The sequence below is a fragment of the Cucumis sativus genome, chromosome 6, assembly GCF_000004075.3.
Source record: "Cucumis sativus cultivar 9930 chromosome 6, Cucumber_9930_V3, whole genome shotgun sequence".
NCBI lineage: Eukaryota > Viridiplantae > Streptophyta > Magnoliopsida > Cucurbitales > Cucurbitaceae > Cucumis > Cucumis sativus.
In genome coordinates, this window is record NC_026660.2 from 23,940,256 (window position 1) to 23,959,726 (window position 19,471).

The window sequence follows — 19,471 nt, forward strand, 5'->3', positions numbered from 1 at the left end:
GATATAAAGATTTAGATTTTCCAACTTTAAAAAAAAAAAAAAAAAACTATATGTTTATTAAATATAATAAAAAAATTAAATGAATTATATAGAATTTAATAAATTTTTCTATATATTTTATAAATAGTTTTAACTTTTTTTATATATTTAAAAAAATTGGATTCCATGTAAGCTAGTTAAGCCATGCTTAACTTTCAATTACAAATAGTAATCACTCTAAGTTCTTTTAACCCTTTTTTTAAATTGTATTATATCATATCTTTAAAATATATTTCCTTATTCACGTATCGATCTTAAAACTTGAGTGTTTTTATTATTATTATTGATGTGTTTGTTTGAATATAATACAGCTTTGATATATATAATCTCATTAAATATGGGGTTGAAATAATGTTCCCCTTCTTCCATTTCAGAAAGGCCCACAGGAAAGGTATTAAATTGTTGAAAGAAACTTGTATCCTTTTTAACATCTCAATATATATATATGTATGTATGTATGTATATATATATATATAGAGAGAGAGAGAGAGAGAGAGAGACATTTGAAAAAGAATATAAATTGAGTCCATAAATGTAAGTGGAGGCAGAGAGAGAAGTGTAATTATAACACACCAAACATTTTCTAAGCTGACGACTTAGCTTCACGTGGACATAATAAAACACCACCTGGGTAGATCCATTTCTGACATCCTTTATTATTCTTGTCTTCTTCATCATTTCAACATCATCAGATTTATACCATTTCTCTTTTACCTTCTTCATCCCTTCTTTTCTTTTCATCATCATATATATATCACGAATATTCAAACATCACAATAATAATATTACTGACTATTTCAAACTAGGAATATATTTTCATAATTTGTAGTAATACGACGCTTTCAAATTTTTCATTTATGTCTGTCATCTAACCAACTATTATGAATTGGTTGAAATCCACCCAATATATATATAATAAGTTAACAAATCACCTCTCATTAATGATAGTCTCAAATAATCAGGTGAGAGGGTTTACAACTCCAAAAAATTCTCAAATTTTTTGAGGTTGTTAAGTTGTATATAACCATTTTTATCTCTATTATTCTTTGAATATAGTAACAGGAGAAGCGAGTAGAAAATTGGATCTCTAATGTTTGTTATTTTGATCATGTTTGGACTGTTGGTGTTTTTCAACTCTTATCATCATTGAATTTAATTAAAAATAATATATATAGAGTTGTTTTGAAACAATATAACAAAATTCAAGTATTCATTAGTGATAACATCTACTTGTATCTATCGTCATCGTGCAATAGATACCGATAGATGTCTATTAGTGTCTAACAATGTATATCACCAATAAACAGTGACATTTTAGTCTTTCATGTTAATTTGCAATAGTAGGTTTGACATGATCTCACAATAATTCTTATACCAACCAACCAAATGTGAAATGATTCATATTGATTTAATGTTTGTGATGTTGATAGATTTTTTGGATTTAATTAATCATTTCATTATATGCCATAGTTCATTTTAAAATTAAGTTATTGTCTATGCTAGCTAGCAAAAAAAACGATTCTCTAATTTGAAAATCTAAAATTATTCAATAAAAGGAAATAAAGAGATTTCCCCCCGTAAAGAATCTAATCCCTAATCCCTTAAATGTACCAATCTTCCCATCCTCCTTGATTCCACACTATAGATTACAATGACAAAAAAAGGAAAATAGAAATTCTTTATAGATTCAATAATGGAAAATGTATTATATTCTCTAACCTCTTTATTGATGTCTATGTAAAAGCTAAGATAAACCTTTTACCTACCATAACTATTCCAAAAAGATAATATAAGAATCTACATAATATATTTGTATACAAATTTTCAAATAAGAAAGGTATAAGCTAAATTAACATTCCAAATTTCCAAATTAATATTTTGTTAAATTAGAAAATAAATTAATCAAAACAAGTGGTGTATAAAATTAATGAGGAAAAGACAAAAAATCTTCTTCTTCTTCTTCTTTTAAAAAAAATTCTTTTTAATAAGCAAATTTTTTTAAAAAATAATAAAACCAACCAGCTAGGGTTGTAACCAAATTGATTAGAATACAAATCATATATATATTAAATGTAAGAAAAAAGAGAGCATTTAATTTAGGGTATGAATATGAGGTTTGAAATATCGTATTCAAATGTCACATGGTTTGATTTCGCCCATGAAATTCTTCTTCACCAATAATAATAAAAAGAAAGAAAGGAAAAAGAAAGAAAGAAAGAAAGGAAGAAAGAAAGAAGAGGGTGGGGGACCCACAGAACTAAAGCCATATGGATTCACGTGAGAGGCACGTGCAGAGCCATTTGGGTGGGGACGGAAATGGTTTGTAGAGGGAGTGCATGCGAATAAAACCCACGTGAACCTCTTTGGTCTGCTTCCTGTCTCGCCCTCCCCTCCCCCTCCTCCCCTCCTCCCCCTGGCCATTTTGTACCATCAATTTACCAAAAGACAACTACACTACTTTCTTTCTTTCTTTCTTTCTTTCTTTTCTTTTCTTTTCTTTTTTCCTTTTGTCGGGGTGTGTCGACAAACCCCTTGTTTGATGTTAAGTCTCCATGCGAAACCTATTCTAGTTACTGTCGTTGATTTTTCTTTTTCTTTTTAATTTGTCTAATTGTTTATAGCTATATAGGTGTTGGAAGAAAATGAATATATTTGAACTCAACTATTACACTTTCCTTTGGACACAATATACTTATTTATTCTATAATAGTCCAACTAAAAGTTAGTCCGATGATGTAGGTGGAGATCAAGGCATGCACTTCTGATCATTATTAACTTTATAACCTGAGTTGCATGCAAATTAAACTACTACACACACATATATATATATAGTATAAGCACTTGAATATGAAAAATAGCTGTATATAATAACATTAGTCACATCACTTTTTTTTATTGCAACCATGTACTACTCTCATTGTGAAATATGTATGGAGAAAATTTGGAAATAAATATATTATTATATCTTTCAAGAGGTTCAAAGTCTAATCCATCATGATTTGATTTTCTTTTCAGTATGATTAGATATGTATCTAACTTTGGGCATAAAATATAGAAATAATTGAGTTTGGGTTCATGAATTTTGAAGTATATTATTCATAAAAAACAGTGAATGTTAATCATGGTGAAATGCTGTGTCTTTTCTCAAGTAATAATAATGGGAGTGTACTTTATTGGTCTTTAGCTACTTCTTGGCATAAACAACAAAAAGACATGATAATCTAGTCACTTGCTTTCTTGTTTTCTTCCTATCATTTTATTGACTAATATATATTGATTTGTAAAAAATTTGGTCTTATGTAGCCTACCCTTACCCTAGATTGCCCTCAACAAGACAAAAATGTTAAAAGATGTTTTGAAAATTTTGAGAAATCATTCACCTCGTTCATTTTGACCCACTCGAACATATTCTTTCACATAATTATTTTTAATTTTAGAAAATTGAATATTATTTTATCCATATAATAGTTTTTTTTCGAAAGTAAAAAAATTTTAAAAAATAAAATACAAATGGGCTTTTTTTATATATATATAAGAAAAAACTAGGCTACATATATAACTATTTAGTATTCTCCATAAAGTCCATCCTACATATGAAAATGACAATGAAAAAAGACAAATATAAAATTCTGTAAAAATATGCCTCAATTTTTTTAAAAAATCAATTGTTTGTTTACTTCTATGCTCGGTAGTTGAGCACACTCTAATAATTGAGATACTTCAAATGTGTTTAATTGGTTGAAACTGAAAAATTGTGCAAATCCCTACCAATTTTAATTCCATATTTGTTAAGATACATAAATTTCCACCATAATTTCAAAGATTGCTAGTCACATATATTATATATAGTTTTTAAATGAAAAATGGGTTTGTTTTGTTATTATTTATATCTTAATATGGCTAAAGAAAGTTACACTATAGTTTCTGAAATGATTAAGTGATAATCATAGGGTGAGGAAGAAATTACCTAAAAGAGTGAAGAAAAGTTGATGGGGTTTAAGATGTATATATATTGTGTGTGTGTGAAGTGAAGAGACCACAAACACAAAGTACATTGACACTGCTGCAATTGCAACCAGCAGCTGGAATCAAATAAACAAACCATATTGTACCATTTTGCCCTTCTTTTTCTTTTTTCTTTTCCTATTATTATTTGTTCTTCTTCTTAACTTCCTCCTCCTCCTCTCTAGTCTCTACTTAATTAATTCTTCCTAACTATTATGCTTAATTACTCCAGAAAAAGATCTTTACGTTAAATATTAACACAATATATTTAGGGAAAATAATTACGATAGTATTGAAAGAGTACACTTCAAACTTTTGATGTTTTGTTATGTACTGGAAGGTTAGGTTTATGGGTTTAGTAATGTTGTAGAAAAGTTGAAATAATTTCAAAGAGAATCTGAAAGTTAGGGTATGGGGAGCGGAGGGAAATAGGGAAACTGAGAAAAACGACAGAATTTGCCGCATGGTTTTGCTATTCAATGATGAGTCATGAACAATCCTATCAAAATAATTCAATACCCCATTTCCTTTTTCAAAATTATAACACAAAACATCAAATAGAATTGATGATGTGGATCCACAGTTTTCAATTATTTCTTCTACCCTTAAATAAATAAATATTTGTATAGACGCACGTACGTGTGTGTATATATATATATTACATCTTTCTTTTCTTAATAATTGAACATTTACGTATATTATATTATCAATTATTAATTTTCTACACATCTTCCCTCTCGCATCACAAATATATATTTATGCATTTTTCAAAGCAAAAATTTTGGAAATGGAAAATCTTCTTCACATATTTATTTATAAAATTTAATAAATGTTAGATTCTATAAATTTATTCATAATAAATCTAAAAGTTTACTATCTATTTTATAAACATTTTAGATCATTTTCTAATTCCATTCATTTATATATTACTAACTAATATGTTGGTATTTTAATTTTCTAATAGTGTGTGAACTTTTATCGGTGGCCTAAGACAGTCAAAATTGAAACACGGGCAACTAAATATTTCTAATGTTTATATTAACGTCTTAGTTTAGCATGTTTATTAGAATAAAATAAAATAAAAAAAGTCCAATATATAAGAATGGTTGGATATTCCGATTTAATTTGAATTTTTAACTCGAAGCAGAGTAATATATGTTAATTATCGTTAAATTATGCTTCAAAACAACTTAATTACTGTCACTCGAGTACTTAAGGTTTGCAATAAATATGAGGGAACTATAAAAATGTGTGTACCTTCTGATTGTTTAGTATACAAATAGTATAAAGAGAGGGTATGATAGGTGACTAAATTTGTAAGAGATATTCATTACATTGTTTGATTTTGAGACTCTTTCTCAAAATTTGATGAAAATATTATTTATTAGATTGGGACATTTTTCAAAAATAGATCATGCAGCTTGGAAATTGCAATTCTAGTATGCATTCTATTGGGAGTGAAACATATATGTTGTATAGATAAATAAAAGGAAATTAATATAAATATTTAGATAAATCTTTATCATTCCTATCAATTGATAGAATAGATATTATATCTTTCAACTATTTTTACCTTACTTTTTAGTTCTATGCTTTCTATACCTAGGTTATTAATCAACTGCTTAATACTTGTACATTTCTTACTTTATTACCTTAATTTTAGAAAATATTTTCGGAAAACAAAAATAACTTTTAAGATTTTTTTTTTGAAAATGTACATGGGATTCAATCTTTTTTTTTTTTTGTTTAAAGAAGATAGTAATTTAAAAAATGTACGTGAGAAGCATATACAAGGATTACAAAAAAACAATATGTGGAAATTTTATATTTTTTCTCAAAACATGCATCATCTTATAAAAATAAAATAATTATCAAACAATGCGTACATGTTATTTTATAAGTAAAAAGGATGAAAAAAGGCCACAAGGAAGGATTTCATGAGTTTGAGTTCAAATGGTTTAAATGAGAATGAAAATAATAATCATCACAAAACTTTAATTAATTATTTTAAATGATAAAATTATTAAAAAATATATTTATAAACATACCAAATTTTACTTTTGGAATATTTATCACCCCAATTTTTATTATATTTATAAATAAATTAATTCATTTTATTATATTTAAAAAGTATCATTTAAATATATTCCATATTGAAAATTTCAATTCTCAGAACCCATTTTTGTTTTAATATTTATATTTTTTGAACATATAATATGGGGATTGTGGAATATTATTCAACCGTAGACCCATTTTAGATGTTATATTTTACTTCTTAATCCACACGTATACATAAGTGGGTTGAAATAAATATAAGCTAAGCAAATATGAACTGACAATATAAATATAACACTTTTAAACAAAATTTACGAACTAAAATAAAATTATAAAGTAATTTTTTTATAAAAAAAGTAGGGTTTTTCTAAGAATATAATTAAAAAATACAAAAACTATTTACATGACAAAAAAAAATCATTTCATTCTATTATAAATAATTTATCCATTTTATCAATTTTTACCATAAAGACAAGATAAACAAGAATACATATTATCCTTTTTTTTGTCTTCTCACTTCAAGAAATAGACAACTAATTTATAGTGATCAAACTTTTGTAGAGATGCAATAGAAAATATATGTGACAAACAATTTAATAACAGTAGACGAATACAAAAAATTTAAAAACTATATGATAGAGAAGGTAACAAACACAACATGTAACATAAGTACATATGACGTTATTCAATTAGCTATCCTCGAGCGGAAGATATTTTACGTTGAAAATGAATATTTAAAAAGGACAACAATAACCCATTTATTATAATAGAGACAGGAGGACATGACACAATTTGCAAAAACAAACCACATTGACATATATATATATATATATATATGTATGTATAAATATATATAGTTCCATCCCATTTCATATTCGATATTGTAGTGTTATATATATATATATATATATTTGAAACAAAATCATCCTCATCCAAATAAAAAGGAAAAAGAAAATAAAAAGAATAAAAGAAATGGAATCGACGACGACGGTGGGGAGGGTGGCCGGAATAATATTGCCGACGATGGTAGACAAGAAGAAGAAACTACCAAGGGAATTCGTGTGGCCACGAGGGGAGTTGGCAGGGGAGGAAAGAGGGGAGTTGAAAGAGCCGTTGATAGACTTAGGGGGATTCAGGAGAGGGGAGGAAGAGGCGACGGCGGAGGCGGCGGCGATGGTGAGGATGGCATGTATGAAACATGGGGTGTTTCAGGTGACGAATCACGGAGTGGAAGAGGAGCTGATAAAGGCGGCGTATGAAGAAGGGGAGGGGATATTTAAGATGCCATTAGTGAAGAAAATAAGCGTGGGGAAAAAACCGGGGAGAGTGTCGGGATATTCAGGAGCTCATGCAGATAGATTCTCTTCAAAACTTCCATGGAAAGAGACCTTCTCTTTTGAGTATTCTAATGATGATTCTCAACCTCTACATGTTCTTCATCACTTTAAATCATTGTTCGGTTGCGACTTCGAGAATACTGGGTCAGTCTTCTTTAACTCTCTCCCCCCCCCAGAAAGTACTACGATATCCAATCGTTTGATTTTCATTTTTCAGTTTTGTTAATATATACGATATGTATATATTGTGTTTGCTTAGTTTTTAAAATATTTGTTTAACTTAAAAAATTCATTATTAAATAAGATTTTAAAGATGGGTATTTAAAAAATAAAAATCTTGTTATTTTTTTTCTTTTCGAAAATACTTAAGAAGTTAATTAGATGAAAGATAAAATAATATTTATTTAGTGTAGGCTTATGAACTCAATGTAACAAAAACAATGAGCCAAATTAACAACTCTATTTCTTCAAACAAAACACCTTCATAAGAGTGTTACAGCTAGTGGGGCTATAACCATTTGTAACCACAACCAAAAAAATTAAAAGAACTCAAAGACAGGAAAAAGAAAAATAAGTTTGTTATGGTTCAAACAGACAATCAAGAATTACTCTTTTGGTAAAGTTGAATTAATAAAGAAGATTATTGAGATAGACAAAAACTTCTAAAATTATAATAAAATATAATAGTTTAAGATAAACTACTATGAGTATATATCATAATCATATAAATAGATAAAAATATATTTTACTGTATTTTATGAATATTTTGGTTAATTTTAATTAATCATAAAGTAATTTGAAGTATATAACTTAATTATGGGATGTGTTTTGTTTATATATGAAGATGGGTATACCAAAGATACTGTGAAGAAATGACAAGAACAGCATTAATGATAATGGAGCTTCTAGCAATAAGTTTGGGAGTAGAGAGATATCATTACAGGAAGTTCTTTGAAGATGGAAAGTCAATAATGAGATGCAATTACTATCCACCATGTGAGAATGCAAGCCTGACTTTAGGCACAGGCCCTCATTGTGACCCAACTTCACTCACTATTCTCCATCAAGATCAAGTTGGTGGCCTTGAAGTTTTTGCTAACAACGCTTGGCTCTCTGTCAAACCTAGACCTGATGCTTTGGTTATTAACATTGGTGACACTTTTATGGTACCCATTTTCTTTCTTTCTTTCTTTTCCTATATATACACGTATAACTTTCAACACGACACGACCGGACGTCGCAAACCAATTTCTTGTTTTACTTTCAATTGGACCTCTTAATGATAAAAACTGAACCCGTCTAATCTTATTTAATTGTTACAATTTCTATGAGAATGTAAGCTCGAGTGTGTCCAATTTCAACATTTGTATAAGTTTAAGAACTCAAGTTTTATAATCGAAGTTTGAAGTGCTTACATAGATTTGAACATCTAATCTTTTGATTGGAGTGAAATTATAGTTCTTATAAATGGTTGTTTGTATTGTGATAGCCTCCTTGAATAATTAAAAGAAAAAAAATGCAGGCACTGTCGAATGGAGCGTACAAGAGCTGTCTGCATAGGGCAGTGGTGAACAGGAAGAGAGAGAGAAGGTCATTGGTGTTCTTTGTGTGCCCAAAAGATGATAAAGTGGTGAGACCCCCACAAGATTTGGTGGGCAGAGAAGGGCCAAGACAGTACCCTGATTTCACATGGTCAGAGCTTTTGGAGTTTACACAAAAACATTACAGAGCTGATGTTGCTACACTCCAAAGCTTTGTCCACTGGCTTCAAGCTAAACCTCACCCTCCAAAAATTCCATTTTAAATTTATTTATATATATATATAGATATATATATTAGAATTTCCCGTCTTTTTTCTTAGTTTGTTCTTATTCTTCTTATTCTCTCCTCTTACCGCTGTCCAATGCTTTGTCCTTCTCTTTGTTTCTATCTATATTTTATTTACAAGCTCTCTTGCCTAAATGCTAATCATGCTGCTGCCTTTTTGGCACTTTTATGCCTTTCTTTCTCTCTGTTTTTCCCATTCTTTTGCTGCTATATGTTTATAATATGCATTTTTAACTGTTCAACCCACTCGTCTTTATATATATATATATTGGTTAATTTTTCTGCACTTTTTCTATGTACCTTCTTTAAACTTATAATTCTTTCAAGAAAAAATGTGAGAGCATTAGTGCTGATGAAATGAGGGAGGGTGGTAATATCCCTTGGTTGGGTATGTATGTTATTGGTGTGGTGATGGTTGATTGAAATATGTAGTAAAGCTTACAAAAACTAGATAAAATGATCAACATGAACATAATTCAACTAGTTGAGTTATCGATTCTTGTTTCTATATGATAAACATTTCAATCTTCAACTCGATGAAAAATGCATGTTTATTGATATTCATTAATTATTATTAAAAATTATTTTATTTATATTCTTACTTAAACAACATTTTAAAACAAAAATTATATAAATAAAGTTTGTTATTGTTTTTAAAAATATATCCTTAGAAATTGTTTTTGTAGTATTTATTTTTAAGTTTAGAAAATGTATAGGAAGATTTTTACCACTTGGATAAAGTTTAGGGGCTACCCAAAGGTCGAGTTGGACCACATTCATTCAAAACATTTTTAACAACTAGATAGCCTAAATAGAACCAATTTGAACATAGCTTAGTGAAAAATTGTTGGGCAAAAGAACCATGCCCATGATTTAGATTGAAGAACTTGGGAATAGCCATCTCGAGATATCTTCTCTAACACAGTAGACTTACTTGTACAGTTTGAACAGTATGAATCCATCATTTTTATCCTTTATGTCAAAACAGATGGCACAAGCAAAAGCAAACAGAGATGGCGGTAAATGCTTCGAGCAAACACAATGATTTCATATGCCAAAATGCCATAAAACTTAACATGCACAAAGAAGGTAAAGGGAATTGTATGTTCTAACTCACTTTAAAAACTGAAGTAATATAAGACTGTTACAAGTAGATGAACAAGTTTTTATAAATTAAATTTTGACAAGGAAAATAATCTCAAACATGTTTCCTTTTACAGCTTTCTGGTATTGCGTAAACATAACTGCAGCGCAGATCCCTCTGACTCTTACGGTGTAACTTTTGAGAGAGTATCCTATCCTCGGCCACATACTTGGTCTCGAACACTAATTTACAATGCAACTCCTTATACAAGAGAAAATTTACAACATTCCTCTTTCAATGAAACACCCATTTGATGTGACAGAGAAAGAGAGACTTGTATCTTAACCCATGTTTGTTGGTTCATCTTCCTCAGCAGTTTTCAAACTGTACAGTACAAGTATACTTGTAGATTTTGGAAGTTATTTTTTGATGGGGGTACTATATTCATATAGCCGTTATTAACTAACTTCAATGATAAGATACCTTAAGGGGTGATGACGAAGTAGTTTATATTAACTTAGGCATATAGTCTCAAGCGCATCTTTATAGGTTCTCGACACAACGGGCACGTTGAGATAGTTACACCACAATCCTTGCAGGTCTGGTAAGAAAACAACAAAAGAATTGTACGCAAATATTCATGAGTGTCTTGGCCAAGTAATACGAATATGAAACCATTCGAACATTTTTTATTCCATTAGAAAATATTAGTCAAACATTAGCACTGTTAGAAAGTTCAATGGTAGAGAACTTACTGTATGACCACATGCAAAAGCCATGTCCTTTGGGTTTGTGAGGCATATGGGGCAGACCTTGAACAAGTGACATTTAATTTAAATAATTTATATTAATGAAGTCATGAAACAAAAGAGAAACTTTTTTTGTTTCAGTAGACAAGGCTCTCACAACTTGTTGCCTTAATCAATCTTAAACCCCAAGAGTACAACAAAATTTCCCTAGAGTAATTGTAAAGCCACACATGTTTGGTTCTCTCATTCTTAGAAAACTCCATAAATAAAATAAAAGCGAAGTTACCGATTCAGATGAGGAACTATGTTTTTCAGCTTTTGAATTCTCCAAAATTTGGTTTGCAACTGCATTGTCATGATTGATGACTTCAGGAGGAGGAGGAAGTGGCCCTGCACTTTTTCCATATACAGATTCTCTCCTGATAATAGTGTGTGTTATTTTTCCAAACCCAAAACAGAAATTGTTACGAAATCAACAAATTAAGAAAGCGAGAAAGTGTAAACAATAAAGATCAACATAGCTATATCCACGGGCTGAGGAAGAGAGTAGTTTTATTAAGCTATTAACAGAGAAAATATGAGATAATACAAATTACATAAACATCAATAGGGTTTGAGAGTTTTTATGACAACTATTTGAACCTTGGGCTTAAAATCCTAAATAACACATAACACAATCACAATGTAGGCTAATTCACTTGGTTAATCAGAATGCCAAATAACAAACACACGACATTTCAACTGTTCAATTGAAGTTGAAAATCCTGGCTTACTTTGAATTTGGCAAGGAGAGGGTGGCTCTGTATTGAAATGGAATTTCCATGAGTGCGGCCAAGGCAAATGCTGCTTCCTTCTTTGACGCTTCTGTGCTCTCAGACATGATCTTTGTGAAGTTTACAAACTGAATCAATAGAGAGAAGCCGTGAAGTTACACACTGAACCAAAAACAATTGAACACCCATGTTTTCTTTTTGACAACCATGAGATGGAGTTTTTCTCTAAGTGGTTTATGGATAACCCTCAACATTAAATGAAGTACATAGAATATAGAAAAGATACTGCCGTAAGATTGAATATTCAAGACCATTTCATACCTTCCTCTTAACAAAAACTTCTTATTGAACAAAAATGAAAGAACACATGCCCACAAAAAAAGAGCTCCAACCATGCAAAATAGTCCGTAAGACCATTCCATACAATGAAAAACACAACCACACAAGTAGATTCAATGAAATATTAATCAAGTACCTGGAAATTATCAAATGCACGCTGAGGCAGGTTATCATCAAATTTATGCATAGCATCCCAAGGTCCATCCCCCACCCCGATTAGAATTATCGACAGAGGATAATGGCTGGAGATTCAAATGTTATGAGACTTCAAGCACAGAAGCTACTGAACTTAATAAAAGTTATTGTTTGACTTTTACCTTGCAGCAACAATGGAGTTTATGGTTGCCTGCTCTTGAAAACTTAATTTACCAGGTGGTGTGTTAGGATTTCTAGTAACCTGTTCAATATTATACAATTTTAAGCCTTAAGAGAATGAAGCATAAATGAGATAGGGAGAAATAAAAGATAATACAAACAGAGCACATCCAACAACCTGTCCATCTGCAATAATAACAAGGACGTGATACTGCCAATTGCTTTTCTCAACAATGCCAATCGCAGCATCTATAACAGGAGCAAACGAGGTTGGACCTACATATATAAGGTTGAGTAAATTGTTAGGATCATTATAACTTAGGAAGAAGAAATTACATTAACCGGGAAAGCACTTTGAAAAGTATCCACAGATAGCAATTTAAACAGATGGTAAATATAGAGCTGGAAAGCTCCTCAAATAATATAAGTAAACATAGAATTAACAATTACTGAAATAAGCCTCACTAAGCTAAGATTTAATATCCCAAAGGCGTCCTTCTCAACAGCCATTTTCCACTAACTAGAGCTGCTAAAACATGCTACCACCAATTAACAAAACTAGTTCACTTTGCAAACAGGGAAGCTCCCCATATTGTTCTTTCACCTTAACGAATGCCTCAACTGGATCAAACTTCTTGAACAATTTCCTTGCAATACCTCTAAAGATATCTAAACTTACTATTCAAGGGATTGCCTCATCTTAAATTATAAGACTTAACTATTCAAGGGAATGCATTTTGTCAATCTCAATGAACAGAATCAACTCAAGGAAATATCTAAACTTACTTATCATACGAGATTAAGAAAATGAATATGATGTTGCAAATCAAAATCAAATATCTTTCTATATTCAATGTCCTCACTCATCCATATACACAATAGAAAAGGAAAGTAAAGAACTGATGGAAGTAACCACAGAAATTATTACATTTTTGTCCCAATCAGAGGCAGCTTATTTAAATTCTAAAACCATAGGCAAAATGCCGTTTTTGTTGTATGGATGACACATATGGTCAACATATGGAACTAATATTATTGAAGTTATCAATTGACGGAATTGATAATATCAACACAAGTCCCCCATTGACATAACAGTTGCATGATAAAGTTAACAAATGGATACCAAAAGTTAGCTCTGCATCATGATTGATATTGCAATACATGGTGATAAATAGAAAAACAAACATTTAACTCAAAAGTTCAAATGAACCTGATAAATTAAGGTACGGCAGAATTTCTCTATATCGAAAAAGTGCTTCCTTGAAGCCTTTACATGGCCTATGATCTGGATAAAAGCTGAATACATGCTGATCACATGTTGATGCTTCAGAAAAAGAAGTTGAAAATAAGGTAGTTAGGCAAGAGAAAAAGTTGTTACTAACACTTCAACAAAGGATCTAAAAGAACTAATACTAACCATCACCAAAACCGAAACAAGGTATCAAGCCATCATCATCAAAAGGAGACAATGTGTGACCAATAATAGAAATTGCTTGCTCATATGGATTTGGTGTACTGCTAACTGAATGCAAACTTTTTCTTCTGAAAGAATACCTGCCTGCAGTCAGACAAATGTAACTTCTAGTTATCTGTGAAGCATTCATAACCTTCATAACAATTGTAGAGTAAATAAAGATTCACCTGTCCACTCATTACTCTTTGTAAAGTCGATACCAAGAATTAAATTTGATGATTCAAGACCTTCGTGTCTCAATGCAGATATAACCTGAACGAAGTTCATGTATTTCCAGTATGCAATACTTGTGTGAATGTCTGCTTGAGGGTACGGTGACATTCATATTGATAATAAACAAAAGAGAAAATATAAAGACTGACTTTCAAATATTTAGGCAGAATTAACGTACAGAAATTAACTGTTAACATAACAGTTTAATGTTTAAAAGAACTTCAAATAGGAAAATATTGAATTGAGCCGAGTTAGAAAAACTTCTAAACTCAAGAAATTCTCTGTAACTGTTATGTCTACATATTTTAAGAATATCGAGATCTCTCCTCGTGAAAAGTTGGTTAGAAGATCTCAAAAGCACACAACTTCTTATCTCATCAACTTTATTGGGAACCTTCTAGTAAGGAGGTCTTAAAGTTAAAGCTGTTTAAAACACTTAATAATAAAATCTCATTCTTTCTATCTCATTCCTTCTAACAATGCCCCTAAGCTACTTTATGGAGAAGTCCTCTGTAAATCCAGTTTCACCCTCCACAGTCTATATATTACCGGCATAGGATGAATCTTGCTTCTACTTCATCCATTTTCCTTCCTTTTAGCATACCCTAACTTATCATCTCTAATAACAAAATTTATACGATACTTGGATGGAGGAATATATAAAAGATGTTACCAATTACAATTACAATTACTAACTCCATGGCTTTATGAGAGGTCTAGAATCTTCTTAGATTTCACTAATTACCTGACCAGCAAGACTATCTGGAGGGGCGTGAGAGAATCCTGACTAAGAGATTTGCTAAATGTATCACATTATTTTAATTTTGTGTGAGAGTGTCGCATTTATTCAACTAAACATTAAGCCTATTCTACTAAATGCATTATGTTCAATAAATATCCAAAAGTTCTTCCTTAGAGATCCTCCTTCAATGTCTAAACAACCAAGACGCTAAGTTATTCTAACCAAATGATGACAAACAGTTAATATGTAACTGGAAAGTTTCCATTGGTGATTTCATGCATATCAACAATTATTTTTACACATAGGAAACAGGGGACATCAATGATCCAAAGCCAAAACAAAATCGACAGTGTATAGGCCATATCCCTAAGGATGAGGATTTGTAAGTCTAAACAGAGGAATCAAACAAAGAGCCTCAAATCTAAGTTGATCAGAAATTTGGGAGTATTTTAGAAAGCTTAAATGGAGGTTACGTATGCTCCAAGTAAATGGTATTATGCGGATAATAGCATAAAAGAGCTGGCTTAGTACTGAATTGTCCACAGAAAGCATAGAACATACAGACGAAGAGAAATAAATATAAAAGACGTTGCATTGTATTTGGCATAATAGGTCAAGTCAAAACCACAATGGAATGAAGTAATCTGATCCACGTAACAATACTTAGAAAAATCAATCAAGTCAGGCAAAAAAGTTAAGTGGGATTAAATTTAATTAGAATTTAGAAAGAAAACAATTTTTTGTTCTTGAACATAATTTTCATGGGAAGGGCCATTGCTAATCTTAATCTCAATAAAAGTCCAAGACCGAAAAAGGTAATGAAGTATAAATAATATAGATTTTGTTCAGCATACTTTCAAACATAGAAATAATCAGCAAGAATAAAAGAGAGAACCTGATCCAATGAGCTGAAATTATCAGCAATATACCGGTAGTCTATTTTCCGATGACGATCTGAATCCATCTAACTCTCTGCATACAAAAAGGTTTAAGCAAGTTCTCATTTAAGTTATTATAATACAGTAACTCCAGATTCCCCAATCTCAAATGTGCTGTTCAAGAACGGTAAATGTACATTTAAGGAGCAACTAGGACATAAGAATCAATTAGCTAGGATGCCTTTTCCTCTAAACTTGTTAAAGTCAAATCATTCAAACTTGCTAAATGAAACATTGAAAATCTATGATCATCCCATAAACAAAAACCCCCAGCTCGATTCATAACTTCTAAAAGGGAAAAGGTCGCATGATTGAAGCAGATAACACAAACCAGTAACTAAAATTGGCGAAAATGCAACTGGGTATCTTAAGTAAGGGGGTGAATTGAATTCAGAGCTCTATATTGAGCAGACCCAGAAGACAAATCAAGTCATGGAGGGCCAAAATGAAGTAAATAGAAGAAAAAAAGATGAGTTGAATTCAGTCGAAAGCATAAATAAATGGTTTAAATGGAATAACAAGTAGCAACTCACAGAGAGCAGAAGGGAGAAAGGGGAGGTTTTGTTAGGATGGCCTGCAAGGGAAAGAGATACAAAAAGAGAAGAAGGTCAAAAGGGAAGCTGAAATGGTTCTGAATATGGGGATATTAATGGATATTTTGAAGAGATTCCTTCTCGTGTTTGTCATCTCAGACTTTAAGGAAAAGGTTCGTTGTTAATGCGTGCACCCAACCCATGTTCAAATGGTGTAAATCCACAAACTTTCCACCTTTTTTTAATGGATGAACTGCAGCAGCATGTCTATGAAATATATATATATATATATTGGCGGTGGGCAATTCATCCTCTTAATTGGGAGTTGACAAGCTATGATCTCCCAACAGGTTATAAAGAATAATTATCTAAAACTTTAATAACCTATACTCCGTTAATATATTAGATAACACAAACTATTATAAATGTAATCAAATAAAATAACATTTTTTTTATTTTATTTAAAAAGTATCTTATGTTAATTTAAAATAATTATTTTTCATTTGTTTTTTTTCATTATTAAACTTAAATTTAAATATCCAGTTTAAAACTATTATAAATTAATTAATAGATGAAAGTGAATAGGTAAATTTTGAAATCAAAATTGTGATGAAAATATTTATAATATAGTAAATTTTTACTTTCTATTGGTAAGATAAATAGTAATAAATCCAAATAGACATCTCTCTATCTATCACGAAAATAGAAAGTAATATTTTTTTTTACATTTATAAATGAGTTAGTATACATTTTGGTTATATTAAAAAACATGATCTTTTGAAACAAAACTATGGAATAAAATAATTCTCAAAATCGAAGATTCTATTTCTCTACGGGATATATTTAGAGTCTAATTATATCATCAATATTATTAAAGATAGATTTTATATTTCATTAAAACACAGTATGTACACATCATTTATATTTGAAATTTTTATTATAATTTATGATAATAAAAAATAAAATAAATAAATTTGTAGTAAACAAGTATGGCTTTTAATTGGTTTATTTCTTAATTGTTTTTACTTCAATGACATATGATGATAAGATATTTGAACACACCTAAACTCAATACTCTTATTACTTAAAGTAGTGGTTGAATTAGCATGGTAAGATAATTAGGTTAAGTTTAACTAACCCCTAATTATTAAGAAGAATAATTAATACGTCAAATTGGAATGATGTCTCTAATATTTTACTTGTTCAAACTATAATTTTAATAAAAGTAATCAGTTTTATTTGCCAATAATTATTATTTTAAAATAATTACTTTGGAAACGTAATAAAAAAAAATTACATTGCCTCAATAAGATCTCATCAGTTTATAATAAATTACAACTATATCTAATGATACGAGGATTTTTAGAGTAGAATCATAAAATTTTAGAGGCACTTGCAAATATGACAAAATAAGTTATAATAATTAAGTCTATAGCACATATACTTTATTATTTGTGAAAATGACAAAAAATAAAGCCTAAAATAGCTAAACTAATTTACCACCCAATACAATTTCCTAAAAAATTTTATGGTCAATATAGACAATATTATAACGCTACAAAAAGCCACAGTCAAACAATTTACCTAATATATTTTAAAGAAGAAACAAAAAATACAAAACAACCTCTTCCTCGCTTGGAATGTTTTCTTCTAACGAAAATATATTAAAAACGAAGCAAACTAGCTACCACCAACAAACAAAAAACGGTCGCTCACTTACAAGAATAAAAATGTAATATTATTTGAAAAATATCTTTCTAATTTCTAGAATCGAGAAGATCATGTAGAGGATGTTAAAGATGTTAGATTATGAGCAACTCTGTGAAAACTTTAGAAAAGTGAAAGATATTTACGAATGCAACAAAAATCATTTCAAATGTACTAAGATTATATTCTTATAACATTGCAAATATAGTTTAGCTCGACAACTAAACGATAATAGGAGGGGCTAAGATGAACCTAAAGTATATAATATAAATATACATCCCCACTGCTAGCTACAAAGTAGTAATAAAAAAGGTGCATAATTGTGATTATTGATAATTCAAACAACCTTTTGACTTTAGAATTAAAAACTTAAGATGCTTTCTTGCAGTACAAACTAGTTAAAATAAGACGACTAAGTAACCTAAAATGATTTTACTTTTTTTTCTTTAATTTATAAAAATCCATAATTAGTACACACACATTTAAATGTTGTAATTATTTACAACTTGCTTTATATTTAAGGTAGTTGGCAGGACTTGATTTTCACAACTTGCTTTAAAAGTTAACAACTACAGTAGTTGATAATACTTTATATATGGGTTTTAGAAATGGATTGAGATGTATTTTATCAGATGAATTCAACTTGGTTGGATTTAGTTATAAGCTTATAGATTTGCTTTTTGATATATTAATTAATAATTTGAATCAAAACAAACTAACTAAAAATAATTAAAAGTAGTTCCTACGTTTTTATTGAAGATAATATTTGAATTCTTACTAAAATTTTGAAAACTCTCTTTATAATATTTTGTAAAAAAAGTATTATTATTTAAAATAATTTTCCATTTATAAATTTGTTAATCTTTGGAACAACGTTAAGCAATATATTTAAGGAAGATGAGAGTAAGAGAAAACAAACCCAAACTATAGATTTCAAAATCGTATAAGGTGGAAAAGGAAGATGAGAGTAAGAGAAAACAAACCCAAACTATAGATTTCAAAATCGTATAAGGTGGAAGCTTGAGATTTTCAATTTCATTCAAAAGCACCTAAGAAGATCATATATTTAACCCAAAAACTTGAATAAATATTGCAATTACTCCCATACATCTTTATAATTATTTAAAAATCATGTGCATTTAATTAATACACACATGTACGTGACAGGTGTAATAGTAGTAGGAGGACACAAACCAACCTAGTTTCATCAACTTTATTAAATTCGTGAATTTAAGATATTGAGTTTGAAAAGTACTTTTAATCATTACAAAGAAAATTAAAAGCAAAATAAAAAGGAATTTAGCAACCGTAGTTAATTGATTTGAAGTTGCAAAAGATGAA

General features: G+C 29.8%; 2 protein-coding genes across 7 annotated transcripts; one reads left to right on the forward strand and one right to left on the reverse strand.

Annotated features, from left to right (window-relative positions):
* Positions 1–6,975: 6,975 nt before the first annotated feature.
* On the forward strand, positions 6,976–9,505 carry LOC101214165 (gibberellin 20 oxidase 2). The gene is made up of 3 exons (XM_004143354.3): positions 6,976–7,580; positions 8,281–8,602; positions 8,959–9,505. Exons 1-3 carry the CDS (start codon positions 7,072–7,074, stop codon positions 9,238–9,240), a joined length of 1,113 nt encoding a protein of 370 aa, XP_004143402.2. The 5' UTR covers positions 6,976–7,071; the 3' UTR covers positions 9,241–9,505.
* Positions 9,506–10,290: 785 nt separating this feature from the next.
* LOC101214405 (E3 ubiquitin-protein ligase RGLG3) lies at positions 10,291–16,672 on the reverse strand. Of its 6 annotated transcripts, none has more exons than XR_004217768.1 (13): positions 16,424–16,672; positions 15,848–15,924; positions 14,165–14,249; positions 13,941–14,081; positions 13,734–13,847; positions 12,702–12,799; positions 12,526–12,605; positions 12,345–12,450; positions 11,870–11,997; positions 11,383–11,526; positions 11,103–11,159; positions 10,831–10,948; positions 10,291–10,731 (listed from the first exon to the last, which is right to left on the reverse strand). XR_004217768.1 is itself a non-coding variant. In XM_031888087.1 (13 exons), the coding sequence occupies exons 2-12, from the start codon at positions 15,914–15,916 to the stop codon at positions 10,865–10,867; spliced, it is 1,095 nt and encodes a 364-aa protein (XP_031743947.1). In that variant the 5' UTR covers positions 15,917–15,924; positions 16,424–16,671; the 3' UTR covers positions 10,291–10,731; positions 10,831–10,864. The 6 variants fall into 6 exon arrangements, 4 of the variants coding, with proteins under 4 accessions (XP_031743947.1, XP_031743946.1, XP_031743948.1 ...); XR_004217767.1 differs by having other exon boundaries at positions 10,291–10,749; XM_031888087.1 differs by having other exon boundaries at positions 11,383–11,515; positions 16,424–16,671.
* Positions 16,673–19,471: the final 2,799 nt, after the last annotated feature.